Genomic DNA, 15,991 nt, shown 5'->3' on the forward strand with positions numbered 1-15,991 from the left:
GAAGTTGGATGCTCAACTAAGTCACCCAGGCAGCCCCATTTCCTTATTTTTAGTTTATTTTTTTATTTTTAAGTAATCTCACTCAAAGTGGGGCTCAAACTCATGACCTTGAGGTCAAGAGTCACATGCTGCACCGACTGAGCCAGCCAGTGCCCTATATGTTGCATTTCTAACAGTTCCATTTGGTTCTTTTTCAGATCTGGTCATTCTTGACTCATGGTGTCCTCATCTCTATACCATCTTTCATGTCTTTAAACATTTCATACAGAGGTTATTATACTCTTTAGATGTCTACTCTGATACGTGAAGTCCTGTCTAAACCCACTGTCCACAATGTCTGCCAACTCCTTTTCCTGCAGCCTTGTCACTCTTGTACTTGGTGATCTCTGATTGCTTGATCTTGATCTGTGGGGACCCTACAGGGCTGAATTGGGGATGCTTTCCCACAGAGAGGATCTGCACTTACCTCAGCTGGCAGTCACGGCGTGTTACCAATCTGGGACCACTTTACAACCATACTTGGTTCTGGTTTTGGTTCATGATTTGTTCTTTTTGTGGGGAGGGATAGAGTATTCCCTGGGAATTTCACCTACTTGCTACGAGCTCAGTAATGCTTCAATAACTATTTGAAAATTTAGGATCTATAGCTAATTCCCCAGGGTATCTGAAATTCTTCATCATTTTGCCAAGAGAAACTTTTATCACTTTCTTCATCACTTTTTTTTGGGACAGATCAGAACTATTTACACTCTGTGGAATGCACAGTGAATTAGTGATTTTTGTCGCTTTAAGAAAATTTCCTAAACTAATAAAAAACAATGGTTCCATTTTACTTTTTTCCAATACAAGTTCTACAGTATTCTGCCACAGAATACTTTCAAGAATATGAGACAAATCATTTATATTTTAAAATCCCTTGAACATGAGAAGACTTAATGACATGAATGAAAAACTGAAAAATGAAAGCCAAAGAGACTCTGACAATATCAGTGTGTCACCTCATTGTTAAAAGGAGAGAGGAAAACCTGAGAGGCAACAGAATAAGGCTCTTGTTCTCTGGTTTCCAGACTTGGAAGCATAAGTTTTGACAGGTTTCTGGGACTTCTGAATCACATTCTCACCTTTATACTCCCTCCAATAAGATCAGGAGGCTCTTCATCGGTTTCCAAGGCAACGTTTACGGAGGCAAAAGGACGACTGGCCATCTGCTGCATCTCTCGAAGAAGTTGCTATTGATTAACACAGCAAGCGTTAATGTACCGAGAGCTAAGGGGATTTTACTAGAGAACACCACAAATCAGAAGTACCTCATCCTCCTTGGTTCAAACAAATCAAGTCCAAAATGATATTTTTTGAGACAGCTGGAGAAAACTGGCCACAGACCAGGTATTAGAGAACATCAGGACAACTGTGTGATGCTGGGTAAGTTACTCTGCCTCTCTGAGCCTCAGTTTCCTCATCTGTGAGACAGGGCTAGGATCAGTAACTATTTCATAAGATTGTTGTGAGGAGCACATTAATAATCTATTTAAAACCTCTGAGAACAGTGTCTGGAATTTAGAGATGCTCAAATGTCAGCTCTTATTATAACAAACGTCTGAATTTTACTGGCACAACTTCTAATATTTTCTTATCAAGAGGGATGTTGGTTATCTGGGTATTCTTTACAGTGTTAACAAGGAGGTATTACTTTTGGGTTTACTAAGAATTTTGTTTTTAAACTAGGAATGGGTGTTCAATTTCAATGAAAGGTGACATGATTATCTGACCACTACTGCAAATTTAGGTTCTATATTTACCCACCACTTTAACATATTCCAATAGATTTTCTGATATGAAACGATCCTTTTATTACACTGATCAATCAGACTGTAGTACATACGTCAATTATGTGACTGGTTTTTATTTTTTGGTGCTATGTTTCTCAGGTTTTGGTTTCAAAGTTTCTATGCATACAATGAATTAGGACTCTTAAGCTTTCCATCTTTCCCCTTACTCAGGACAGTTTATGTATTTTGGAAATAATTAATTCTCATAAGCACTCAAGGAGAAATAGACTATTATTATTTACATAAGCTCAACTCAAACTCAAAATCCCTGGGTAATGCCCTTTGTGGAGAGAGTAATATCTTGACAAGTTTTCAGTTTCTTCTCTGGCCACTGGTTTATTGAGGCTTCCTACTTCTTTCTTACTCCATTTAGATAACTTACATTTTTTCGGAACACTGTCCGATTCATTGGGATTTTAAAATGTCTTAGTAACACAGCTATTAAAAAAAATCCCTCTGAGTATGTTGCCCACTGAATCTTAAAAATGATAATTAAAAGGATGCAACATTATCTCTAAGATAACAACACTTTACATGGGTCAGAAAAGGGGTCATGGCTCCCCGGGAGAGGCCAATACCCTGGCGTCTATGCGAACCTCATTACAGACACTAATGTTCAGTGAACAGTGCCTGTGAGTTTTGATTTCACTCATTCCCATTCTCTTCTAAATCTTGTCTACAGATCAATTTTTAATGCAATTAAAAAATTTTTTATCTTAGAGAAAGCACGAGTGGGGGCAAGGGGCAGAGGGAGACAGAGAGAGAGACTGAAAGAGAGAGAAAGAATCCCAAGGAGGCTCCATGCTCAACGCAGAGCCTGACGTGGAGCTTGATCCCACAACCCTGGGATCATGACTGGAGCCAAAAATCAAGATTCGAATGCTCAATGAACTGAGCCACCCGAGCGCCCTCAGATCAATTTTTTTATAGAAAAGGGCAGGAGTAGACACATAAAATCAAGGAGCCTAGGGGCGCCTGGGTGGCTCAGTCGGTTAAGTCTCCGGCTTCAGCTCAGGTCAGATCTCATGTTCATGGGTTCAAGCCCCGCGTCAGGCTCTGTGCTGACAGCTAGCTCAGAGCCTGGAGCCTGCTTCTGGTTCTGTGTCTCCTTCTCTCTCTGCCTCTCCCTCTCTCATGCTCTGTCTCTCTCTGTATCAAAAACAAATAAAACATTTTAAAAAAAATTAAAAAAAAAAAGGAGCCTATGTCAGTCTAGATCTCAGTGCCCTTCCATTAGCAATGATGTAATAGGATAACTAGAAGGCAAGTAACATCAGTGACATTTACAATAAAGATTTTATGCTGTAGTTTTTAACCAAGTTTACTTATTTGATTTGTCAATTGTACATATTTGCTTGACTTACTAGTATTTCTTTTGGAACAGAGCTCTAGAAATAAATCAAGACTCATGAAAACTCAAGCAAAAACTTAACTGGACACCGACTGATCTTTCCTTGGGTGAGGAGACATTTCTGAGATGCTTAGCTGGTTGATTTTACTCTTGTTCTTGTGAAAGGCTCTGCTACTGAGCCCTCAGATCTCCCGTCTGAGTTAAGGACAGAATTCTGGTAGAACTGGCAGCTGTAAGTCAATACTAGAGTTTCCTTTCAGAAACTTAAAAGCACGTGGTGCAGACTTAATTATACTTTGTATAGCCCTAAGTGAAATCTACTGACCACATTCTGCAGAAAGGACAGCATTATCCCCCCTACAGTATGTCTATCAATTACAACTAAAAGCTAACACTGACTTGCTTTAAAGGAATGGAAAGGAAGAAGCTCTTACAGGCATTCATGAACCTTTATCCACCGAACCTTACCTCTCTACGCCTGGAGGCCCAACAACTTTGTTTGATCTTCCAAACCACAGCAGCCACCAGGAGCAAAGAGAGGAAACAACTGTGAGAAAGGAAAGTACCGAGTTATTATCCCAGCCCCCAGAATCAGCACTGTCACCCAGACCTCATGTCAGGTAGGGAGTGTCCCCCCTCAATACCAACTCCAAGCACCTTTCTGGTGACTTGTCACAACCATGTCCTGGTTCACAGGAAGCCACTGTGAGAAAACTCTCATAAACTGAGCTTTCTGACCTACCTTGAGATGGTCCTGTCCCCACAAAGCACTGGGAGACAGCTGCAACCTCCCACTGGGCTTTTTATTGGAATGACCCGTCATGGCTTATCCCAAATAAGAAAAAAAGTTCTAGGATAATAATGGACAACAAGCATGCTACTTAACTAAATTAATAAGCCTTTACTGATAAAGTCTAACAAAATGAGAAAAGTTAATTACTAAAGTAACAACCAGGATGGAAACCAACCGGACAATAAACTGTATTAAAAAAAAATAAAGTAACAACCAGCTTTTCATAAGAAAGAGGTAACCACAGAAGAAATAAACTTATATATAATAATATATTCAGAATGCTGTATTTTTACAAAGTAGATTCATACAATTTTTATATAATAAAATCAACCTCAAACCAACAACTTTCTTAAAAGTATTGGCAGAGAATAACTCCCAGTGGTCTAGTAACTACAAATGCTTTCAATGTTCTCTCATCTGTAAACCAGGGGTGAAAGGTTTGAAAAGCCCCCCTGACAGCAGAGAGAATGACTGACTTCCGTTATCTGCGAACACAAGGGGTAGCATGGGGTCAGGCCCTCAGGCTGGCTGGAGAAGGGCACTCTGAGGTGTGAGGATGAATGAACTTCCACCCCCTCCCAAGTAGAAACCTCAAGGCTGCCACAGCCCACTGCCACCCCGACATAAACGAGGGAAGACCCTTCCAATGGATTCCTGACTAAAGAGACGGGGTTTCCCAGGGTCATCACTCAGGAGAGAGCCTTCAGTTCCTGTCTTGCTGGACTCCTTGGCTCTCCTGACACTGCTGGTCCGTCTGTCCTCCTCCCTGACAGTCTCTATTTACCCTTTAATCAATACTTTATTGAGACAGGACCTGTTCTGGGCCCACAAAATACACTGATGAACTGAACAAAAGACTATTTCCCATGGAGTTGACATTCTGTCAGGAGGAGGTAAAAAGTAAACAAAATAAACAAATTATAGAGCATGTTAGAAGGTAGTCAATGAGACAAATAAAAAGGTGGTTCAGGGAAAGGGGGTTCGGGAGTGACACTGGCACTATTAAAGCAGAATGTTCAGAGTGGATGAGCCTTTCTTCTTGAGGAGGTGACATCTGAGCAAGACTTGGAGGAGGTGTGGGAGGTGGCTCAGTGGACGTCTGTAGAAATAAGCCTGGACGACGGGCTCAGCTGTGCACAGCCAGACCTAAGGACATACCTAGGACTGCTTGAGGAACCTCAAGATGCCAGCATGGCTCAAGCAGGGGGAGTCAGGTCACAGATAAAGGCAGAGAGATAAGGGGAGACAGACCATGGAAGGCCTGCAGGCATCTGAGTGGAGAAGTATCACGGTTTAACTTATGCTGAGGAGACCATTAGGACAGCAATGGCAGAAAGAGGGAGACCAGCAGTGGTCTAGGAAAGATGATGGTGGTTCAAGCTAGGATGGTGGTAACAGGGGTGTAAAAAGCACTCTGCAATCTTGACAGAATTCGAAGGTCTAGACAACAGAATTTCCGGATGTGCTGGAAGTAGGTTACGGAACAGAGAAGTCAGAGATTTTGGCCTGAGGAACTTGCCATCAACCTAGACCGGGAAGGCTCTGGGTGGAGCAGGTCCAAGACCTAACCACCAAATAGGGATGTTGTGGGCAGATATATGAGCCTGGAGGCTGGGTGCGAGGTCTGGCCTGGAGATGGCATTTGGAGTCATTAGTATATAGTTAACCCTTGAACAACACAAGGGTTAGGGGTGCTGACCTTCCACACAGTTGAAAATCCACATATAAGTTTTGACTCCTCCAAAACTTAACTACTAATAGTTGACTATTGACAGGAAGCCTTACTGATATCATAAATAGTTGATTAACTTATATTTTGTATATGTATCATATGCTGTATTCTTACCATAAAGTAAGGTAGAGAAAACAAAATGTTATTAAGAAAATCAAAAGAGGCGCCTGGGTGGCTGAGTGGGTTAAGTGTCTGACTATTAATTTCGGTTCAGGTCATGATCTCATGGTTGCTGAGACTGAGCCCCGCGTTGGGCTCTGTGCTGGTGATGTGGAGCCTGCTTGGGATTCTTGCTCTCCCTTTCTCTCTGCCCCTCCCTCCTGACTCATGTGCTCTCTCTTTCAAAACAAATAAACATTAAAAAAAAAAGATAAATTACATTTACTGTACTGTATTTTTAAAAATCTATGTATAAATGGACCTTCACAGTTCAAACCTGTATTATTCAAGGGTCACCTGTACATTGTATTTGAAGTAATAAATCAGGACGAGGTCACCCAGGGAGTGAATACAGATACAGAAAAATGTCCTGGGGGGCACCGCACCATTGAGAATTTGGGGAAAAAAGGAAGAAGCACCAAAGGAGTCTGAGAAAAGTAACCTGTCTTTTTTGGTTTCCACGCACAATCCTGTTTTTTGTTATTTTTATTCTAATAGAAACACAAGGAGGCAGCGTATCCACATGGAAGGGCAAGAAGCAAATGAGAACAGTTTCCCAGTTGATCAAGACTCTACTGATGTAGCTGAGAACAGGGCTGTCCTCAGAGGTGAGCACCCCGGTGTCACTCAGAGGCCTCTCCTGGGACTACCCTCAATCCGGAGGTGTAAAACAGTGCAGCTCAGAGGCTCTGTGTTCCCTAGCCCCCTAGGCCTGGTGGGACTTCCGTCTTCAATGCAGACTCGTTAAAAACACAAAAAACCCAGTTGCTTCCACCAGTTCCAGCTTTTCTAAGAAGTGACACGAACACTGTATCCACACAGCAATTTCCCTCAAAGCTGGTATGTGTGTGAGTTCTCCCAGGGCAATACAATAACAAACATTCTAGTTATTTCATGGGAGTGCAAACTGGTGCAACCACTCTGGAAAACAGTTTGGAGTTTCCTTAAAAAATTAAAAATAGGGGCGCCTGGGTGGCTCAGTCAGTTAAGCCTCCGACTTCGGCTCAGGTCAGATCTCACGTTCGTGGGTTCGAGCCCCACGTCAGGCTCTGTGCTGACAGCTAGCTCAGAGCCTGGAGCCTGCTTCTGGTTCTGTGTCTCCTTCTCTCTCTGCCCCTCCCCCTCTCATGCTCTGTCTCTCTCTGTATCAAAAATAAATAAAACATGAAAAAAAATTAAAAAAAAAATTAAAAATACTCTGTGACCCAGCAATTGGACTACTAGGTATTTATCCAAAGGACAGAGGAGTGCTGTTTCCAAGGGACATATGCACCCCAGTGTTTATAGCAGCATTATCAACAATAGCCAAAGTATGGAAAGAGCCCAAATGTCCATGGATGGATGAACGGACAAAGAAGATGTGGTACATACATATACAATGGAGTGTTACTGGGCAATCAAAGGGAATGAAATCTTGCCATTTGCAACTACATGGATGGAACTAGAGGGTATCATGCTAAGCGAAATTAGAGAAAGACAAATATCATATGACTTTACTCATATGAGGACTTTAAGATACAAACCAGATGAACATAAGGGAAGGGAAGCAAAAATAATATGAAAACAAAGAGGGAGACAAAACATAAGAGACTCGTAGAAAATAAACAGAGAGGGGCGCCTAGGTGGCTCAGTCAGTTAAGCATCTGGCTTTGGCTCAGGTCATGATCTCACAGTCTGTGGGTTTGAGCCCCACGTTGGGCTCTGTACTGACAGCTAGCTTAGAACCTGGAGCCTACTTCAGATTCTTTGTCTTCCTCTCTCTCTGATCCTCCCCTGCTTGCACTGTCTCTCTCTGTCTCTCAAAAATAAATAAATAAATAAATAAATAAATAATATATATATATAAAAATTATATATATTTATATATATATATATATATAAAGAAAACAAACAGAGTTGCTGGAGGGGCTGTGGGAGGGGGAATGGGCTAAATGGGTAAGGGGCATTATCTGAAATCATTGTTGTACTACATGCTAACTAACTTGGATGTAAATTAAAAAATAAAGAAATAATTTTTAAAAATTCTAGTTATTTCAAGAAAGGTGGCACTTGCTGATACATCTCCTTTCTTTTCTTCCTACCACTAATTTAGGTCCTGGTAATTTAGGTGCTGTAACTCAGTGTTTACCCTTCTTTGGTCTCTCTTATCAACTGTTTTCCAGATTTTTCTGTGTAAATGTAAGTTGAAGAAACACTTATATCATGAAAAATTTCAAACATACACACAAGTAGAGAGAATGATCTACTGAATACCTTTGTGTCCATTACTTAGCCTTGACAACTATTAACATTTTGCCAATGTCACTCAAAGATCACCGAAGAAGTATATTTCTCAATTTTAAAACTAGGACTCTAGCCCCAGGCTGTCACTTCCAGTCAGCGTTGTACATGAGGAGAAAACAAGAATCCTTTTGCCTTTTTATCTTAAACCTGTTCCTGCTTATCAAAGGCTTGTATTTTCCTGAGACTATTCTAAAAAAAAAAATCTGTGTTTTGATTCTAGGTTTTTCTTTCCATCTTTTGTACACGCCTTTTAAAAACTCACAATTTGTGTGAGAGCTCAGTGTTTGGGGCCTCTGTATCTCACCAGCTTAATTGTAATTGTGCAGCTAGAATGACATTTTTGAGAGCATCCTGAACTTTCCCTCCAGAAGGCAAGACTATTAACAAATGGTTATCTTTTCCTGCTCTTACAAGTCTGACTTTTCTAAAACTATGTATGCATTTCTTGGCCTGGCTTTGACCTCCAAGCCAACCTGAAAGAAATGATACCACTGCTTCTTCCCATGTTCCTGTGATTTACACTTCATCATTCTGGTCAGAATTAGATCCAGAGCGGCAGGAACCTATTATCACTTCTATCTTCTGGAACATGAAATGGATTTGTCAAAATGTCTGCTGTCAGTCTGGCAAGGGTCTAGCAAAAGTTCAGATAATTAAGTTTTACAAGTACATTGTATCTTGCCTACGTCACAAATTCCTATCACGTGCCCTCTTTTTGGCCAGGTGATGTGACATCACCTGTTTCTTCTTTTTCACCTCACTCAGATGCTGTCCTGGCACCTGTGACCCCAGCCACAAAGACTTCCACAGAGTGTTAGTCGGTCTCTTCTTACTGCCACCGGTTGTCATCCTAACCACTCTAGCACCTCACTCCTGAGACCCTTGCACATACATGACCTCATCTACTTCCCAGAGCAAGCAAGCAAATGGCTCTTATTATTTCCTTCTCTTCATACACAAGGCTCCTACTGGAGTCTGGACTAGCATCTCATTAGGACACAAAGAGAGTTTAATGGATGTGTCACAATCTAGAGTTTACGTCACTGTGCCTGAGTCTGGAGGTACTTTGTCTAACTCAACTCGTACTATTTTCTCACTTGAATCGCTGAGCACCCCCACAACATCCCGCTCTATTTCTCTTCTATGTTATCTGAGCTATTCTTCAGAGTGCTCAGGATCGCCTGGATACCTTTCCTTCCCCCTTACTTTCACGCAGATCCTTTGGGACCTGGTTAACTTGCTGGAGGAAAATATCTCCTTCCCCAAGCTCATAAAAAGGACTCTATTCCCAGTTAAAAGATCATCATCATTCCTAGTTCTTAAACAAAATCCAGAAAAAACAAAGTTCTAGCTTCTTTTCTAAAGGTTCCACTTTCAAAAGGCAGAAGTGGCCTTGTTTACTAGACAAGATCCCATGGTTCCTAAAGATGTCCCCAGTCATTTCTGATGGTGTCCTTCAAGGGGACAACCCCTCACTGAGCTGGTTCCTGGCGGCAGGGTCGTCTCATTCTGTACGCATGCTCCAAGAATATACACGACACCTGCTAACTGGAGCTGCTGAATTAGCACGCAGCCCCTCCCCATCCCTTCAAAGTGTGCCATCAACCAGCACCAGCTTTCTTCCCTCAGAGGTGCCTATGGCTCCTCAAAACTCCACAGTCCTCCTGAAGGTTTAGTTTACTTTCCACAGATACTTGCACATCACTGTGTACTAGATGCTGAAGGTGTGTGTTGGGCGGGGGGGGGGGTGACTCAAAGAGACAATGTCTCTGCTCTCTTGAAGCTTAGTGTCTAACACAGATATGAAGCAAGTAAAAAACTGTGAGAAGGACCACAATGAAAAACAATACGGTTCTATGGGAGAGAATAGGGAAGACCATTTAGTTCTGGGGTCTGGGATGAAATCGGGAGGAAGTGATGCTGTGTTTGAAGGATGAGTCTGGTATAAGAAAAAAATGTATTTATTTGGTATCTGTCCTGAGTTCCTGGCACAGAGGTCCTAAAATTCTTAAAAGTTTCTGAGTGACAGGAGTGTCTCCCTCCCCACTTTTTTAGACAAATGTTCACAACAGCTTTATTTATAATAGCCAAAAACTGGAAACAGCCCAAATGTCCATCTCCATCAAGAAGTGAAGAAATAAACTGTGGCTGATCTTTACATAAAATATTCAGTATTAAAAAGGAATGACCTACTTTTAAATCTGATTTAAAAAATTTAAAATGTGTATCTCTAATTTTTTTTGTACAAAGTGATTTATACAGTTTTAGGTATAATTTAAAAAATGACCAGGTCTCTGGGTCTGAATGAGCTCTTTTGGTTTTTTTTTTAGAAGAGGTTTATTGAGATGTCCTTTGTATCCTTTTTAGGAAAAGTTTTTTAAAATGTTTATTTATTTTTGGGAGGGAGACAGACAGAGCCTGAGTGGGGGAGGGGCAGGTAGAGAGGGAGACACAGAATTGGAAGCAGCTCCAGGCTCTGAGCTGTCAGCACAGAGCATGATGTGGGGTTCGAACTTGTGAACCATGAGATCATGACCTGAGTCGAAGTCAAAGGCTTAACCGACTGAGCCAGCCAGGCACCCCTGCGATGTCCTTTGTATCCTAATGAATGAGTCATGGGAAAGAGGGACCCAAATAGCTTCAGGATGGAGGCTAGTCACCAGAAAAACCAATCACATGATTAGGGAGTTAGAATGTTCCACGCCCTCCCTGCTCCACCCCCTACCAACAACCCGAGGGGAGGGGAGAGGGCTAGACACGGAGTTCATCAATCACATCTCTGTAATGGAACCTTGAGAGAAATGAGGAACCGTGAAGTCTGAGGGAGCTTCTGAGCTGGTGAACACATACGTCCATGTGCTGGGAGGGTGGCATGCCCAGAGGGGGTGTGGAAGCTGTGCTCCCTCCCCACCCCCATGTCCTGCCCCATGCATCCCTTCAATTTGGCTGCTCCTGAGTTACCTTCTTTCTAATAAAACTAATTTTAAGTGCTATGCTTTTCTGAGTTCTGTGAGTCATTCTGGGAAACTGTCAAATATGAGGTAGGTCACAGGAGCCCCCAAATTTGTAGTTGACAGGGCAGAAGTGTGGACAGCCTGGGGACCCATTTGTGCTTGACTTCTGAAGTGGGGGCAGACTGAGGCCTTAACCTGTGGGGTCAATGCAAACTCCAGGTAGCATCAGACCTGAACGGACCTGTAGGACACCGAGTTGGTGTCAGAGAATTGGATGCTGTTTGGAAAAACTGAGCAATGAGTAAAAGTATAGAGATGAAGGGTAGGGAGATGAAAGCAAGCAAGCATTTTCCAGAAAAAAAGAAGAACCATGTGCAAATGCTGTGAGGTGGGAAAGAGCCTGGTGCTTTTGAAAAAGCAGAAGATGGCTCATGCAGTGGGGCTGCAGAGAAGGGTAGCAGAAGATGAATATGGAGCAGTGAGCAAAGGTCAGTTCACTTGGGTTTTTATTTTAGATACAGTGAGAAGCCACTGAGTATAAGGGAATGAATTCATTTTCAAAGTCTCCTCTGGACTTTGTGTGGACTGTAGAGGGGCTCTGACTGTGGGGACGTGGCGAGGGAGTGCCTGTGCATGGGAGACAAGTGACTCAGAAGTGGCAGCAGTACAGATGGTGAGGAAGGAACCAGAAGTTCGCTGCTGAGCCTGTCATGCCACAGACTGGACGGCAGAGTTCAACCAGGAATACAGAATTAGAAGACGGCCGGGGTCAAGCTCTGGGAGAGTAACAATAGTGAGAAGCTGACCGAAAAGTTCATCAAAAGAGTGGTCTCAGGGCAGCCGGGGGTCAGAGAAGGCCAGCAGAGTCTCAGTGATGGGTGGTCAGTTGCTTGATACTGATGAGAATCAAAAAGTTGGGAACTGAGAAGTTATCTTTGGGATGTGGCAATAGAGATGTTCTTTCTGCCCTCCACACACACAAATTTAGACGGAATGTGGGGATGGGAGGTCAGAACAGAGAGGGCTGAAAAGCAAAAAAGGTTTCCAGTACAAGGGTTTTTAAGGGCAGTGAAAATCCCCCATACGATATTAGGATGCCGGGCATATGTCATTATGTATTCGCCCAAACCTACAGAGTATACCACACCAAGAGTGACCCCTGAGGTCAGCTATGGGCTTTGGACGATTATGATGTGTCAGTATAGGTTCATCCTTAGTAAAAATGTACAACTCTGGGGAGTGATGTTGATAATGGGGGGAGGCTATGCTTGCGCAGAGGGGGAGGGGGCATGGGAAATCTCTGTACTTTCCTCTCAATTTTGTTATAAATGTAAAATTGCTTTAAACAAAGATTCTAAAAATTTAAGCAAACAAAACAAAATAAAAATGTGCTGGAGCCCACAGCCAACGGACACAGGAGGGAAGGGGACTGCCACGGCGTTCAAGGGGAGCTACATTCAGCGCAGCCGCACCAGGCGGCTTCTCCCCGTTCTCCGTGCTGAGCAACGGAAGACAGCAGCTGAGGCCGTGAGGCCTGGGCCTGGGGCCGGGCAGGCCAGGCAGGAGGGCGGCTCCTTCGCTCAGAAGACAGACTAACAGTACAGGCCACCCAGCAGCACGCTCTGTCCCTCCTCCACAGTCACTGGAGGATGCGACACACAGAAACAGCATCCATACACAGGCGAACGGCAATCTTCAACACAACCCCAAAGCAGACATTTTGAGGAGACCAACATTGTGAAAGAAGGGCATCAAACAACCAAACCCAAACATCCGAGGACAGTTACTGATAACAACACAAAGTAAGACTTCAAAATAAAATAAAATATTATTAATCTCACAAAGGAACAGGAGAGGAAGCTGCATTCATAATGAAACAGGCCATAAGGAAAAATATATTAGAAATAAAATGTAAACGTTAAAAAAAAACCCAACTTATCAGATGGGCTCAACAAAGGAAATGGACCCAACTTTGGATTACATTAATGAGCTGGAAAATACTGTTGTGGAGCTCACACAGAATGTAGTCCAAAAGGAAAATGAAACAATAAGTGAGTTCAGTTAAGAAATATAAAGGACAGATCCAGAATCTCCCTCACTAACCTAACAGAGAATTCCAGAATTCAAGCAGGATGAAAGGAGTAGAAACAAGCAAAGAGAAGACAACACTGCAAAACTCAAAAGACTCCAGTCTTCAGACTGAAAGCCCCTCCTCCTTGCCCTGTATCAAATTCATTTTTTCTTACTTTCTCTTTTTCTTTTCTTTCTTTCCTTCCTTCCTTCCTTCTTTCCCTTTCTTTTTTCTTTCTTTCTTTTCTTTCCTTCCTTCCCTCCTTCCTTTTTTTTTCTTTATTTTTAACATTTATTTACCATTGAGAGACAGAGCATGATCATGAGAGGGGCAGAGAGAGGCGGAGACACAGAATCTGAAGCAGGCTCCCCAACGCGAGGCCCGAACTCACAAACTGTGAGATCATGACCTAAACCGCCTAACCGACTGAGCCACTCAGGTGCCCCTCTCAGGTCCTTTCTGAATCACTCACACAGTCCTGCAGAACAACAACATACAACAACGGGAAAGGCATGGGACACATAAGATGGTGTGAGAAAAAAAATGATAGAACTTACAAAACTTGTTCCGATAGAACCTAAACTGATTATAATCTAGAATTTAAATCCCAGATAACTGCTACTTCAGAGGCACTGGATGGCTGTGCAGGCTGTTAACGGGCTCGCTGAGAGCCTTATAGCAGCCAGCTCCTGTAGGGACTGGACTCATGACGCTGCCAGGAGCTGAGGCTGTGGTCCCATCCCCTTCAGTGGCTACACGTTCTTTCCCATCTGACGTCTCATGCTCTAGCTTGCATGTGGATGGATGTAATACTGCCTCAGGCCCTGGAGTCACACAACTTTCAGCCAACTTAGGGTTTCTCAATGACAACCGAACGGAAGAATCATGGGCAAGCCTTTCAAATACCACAAGGATCAGGTGTCCTATGAAACCACCGAATTGGCTTCTCTGGGGTCTGGGGCCCAGGCGGCTGCCGCTTTTTAAGCTGCCCAGGGTGTTCTAAGGTACAGGCAGGGCTGTGAGACATGAGGTAACTGTTTCAGGCTCTCAAACCCGATTTAAAACTTGCAGGAGAGGACGCTAATTGGCCCTGCTCATCTTTGCATGTCAAACTGTTGATTCTTCTATGTATAAGCTGCTCTTAACTCCAGACTGCTAAATAATTGCATTAAAGCATGCTTATGTGCTATAATAAAAGTCCCAAAGGGGATGGACTTTGGAATGAATGCGTCAGGAGAGACAGAGTAGGCAACTGGTTGGGTTCTGAAGTAGGAAGACTAGGACCTGTCAGTGGGATCAGGTAAATACCTTTGAGACAAATGCAGAAGAGAACCAGGTAAGCCCACCACCCCTCTAGCCCTGCAGCTCACATGGCCAAAAGGGAAGGAAATGACAGCAATCTTGGAGGGGCTCATAATCTGATGGAAGTCACAGGGCAAAGGTTGACAAAATACCGAATCTGTAAGCATGATGCTTTGGCCCCACACTGAGGACCACAGAAGGTGGCTTCAGGTCAGTGACCCCTACTTGCCTGGCACGAAGCAGGATAAAAAACTACTGGGGGGTGGGTGGAAGAAGATCTTGGGATTTTGATTCTTCCTGTGGTAATATCAGAGGGTAGTTTCCTTTTGGAATCTCTACTTCTGTGGAATGAAGAGATTTTCTTGTGAATGGGAGGTAGTTTCCTCAAATTTCCAGCACTCCATGCTGCTGGCATTGCAACATTTAAGACAGAGGTTGTCCAGTGCCCACTCAGCTCCAATAAACTGTGCTGAGCATTCTCTGAAAGGGGAGTAACAGAGAGTGGGTCCTGGGCCTTGTGGATGGTGTGGTCCCCAGAGCCAAAGCTATTAGTATCTTGCCTTGATTCAGTGGCATTCCTACTGCAGGATACAGTAAAGCTATACTCAAATAGATTCCAGATGGGTATAGGAACACCTAAACATGAAAAGACAACAGGGAAAATACTCATGAAGAAGAGGAAAAGACTGAGTGATTTGCTTGGTGGAAGATACCATAAATGGGGTTCAAAGACAAACTGGACATACATATCTGCTAATGGTTGCAAAATAAAACGAGGTCCTAAATTTCAGTACAAAAAATGCAAATATCCCAATCGAAATATAAACAAAGGACAAGGACAGGTAATTCAAAACAAGAACTGTAAGAGATTAGTAAGTATCACTCATACTTAGAGAAATCCAAATTTAAGATACCAGCGATCCCCCTCAGACTGGTGAATTTAAATAATGGAAATTTCTAGTGTTGCTAAGAAATAGTAAGAGGTTGAGGCAGTAAGAGAAATATTCCTGCTGTAGGAGTGTAAATTCATGCCACTGTTGAGGGGCCATGGCAGTGATTTTGCATTTTGATGCAGCAATTATAGGACATAAAAGCTGTCCCACAGAGATCTTCACAGAAAAATGTAAAGGTATATGTAACAAGAATTGAAGACAATCTAAGAGTCAGTCAAGGGGACTTGTTAAACAAAATATGGTACTTGTACTATGAGAAAAGCTGTTTAAAAATGAAGTGAATCTCGACATGGGAGAAGTTAATCATAGAACACGGAGTTTAAAAACAAGTTATAGAACAGCATGTAGAAGAGAATGCATTTAGGAAGTCCTAGCATCAGCAATCAGACAACAAAAGGAAATAAAAGGCATCAGAATTAGAAAAGAAGAAGTCAAACTTTCACTTTTCGCAGATGACATGATACTCTACATGGAAAACCCAGCAGACTCCACAGAAGCCTTCTAGAACTGATCAATGAATTCAGTAAAGTTGCAGGGTACAAAATCGATGTACAGAAATCAGTT

At 42.7% G+C, this 15,991-nt stretch overlaps 1 protein-coding gene across 1 annotated transcript in view; it reads right to left on the bottom strand.

The window, feature by feature from the left end:
• Window positions 1-15,991, bottom strand: part of ATRN (attractin) — a 152,598-nt gene that overhangs the window by 6,751 nt on the left and 129,856 nt on the right. Inside the window, exons 26-27 of the mRNA XM_029919212.1 lie at window positions 3,649-3,727; window positions 1,122-1,229 (exon numbers count right to left, since the gene is read on the bottom strand). Coding sequence (XP_029775072.1) covers window positions 1,122-1,229; window positions 3,649-3,727 — 187 coding nt within the window. The remainder of the gene's footprint in view (window positions 1-1,121; window positions 1,230-3,648; window positions 3,728-15,991) is intronic.

Source organism: Suricata suricatta, chromosome 12 (genome assembly GCF_006229205.1).
Source record: "Suricata suricatta isolate VVHF042 chromosome 12, meerkat_22Aug2017_6uvM2_HiC, whole genome shotgun sequence".
Lineage (NCBI taxonomy): Eukaryota > Metazoa > Chordata > Mammalia > Carnivora > Herpestidae > Suricata > Suricata suricatta.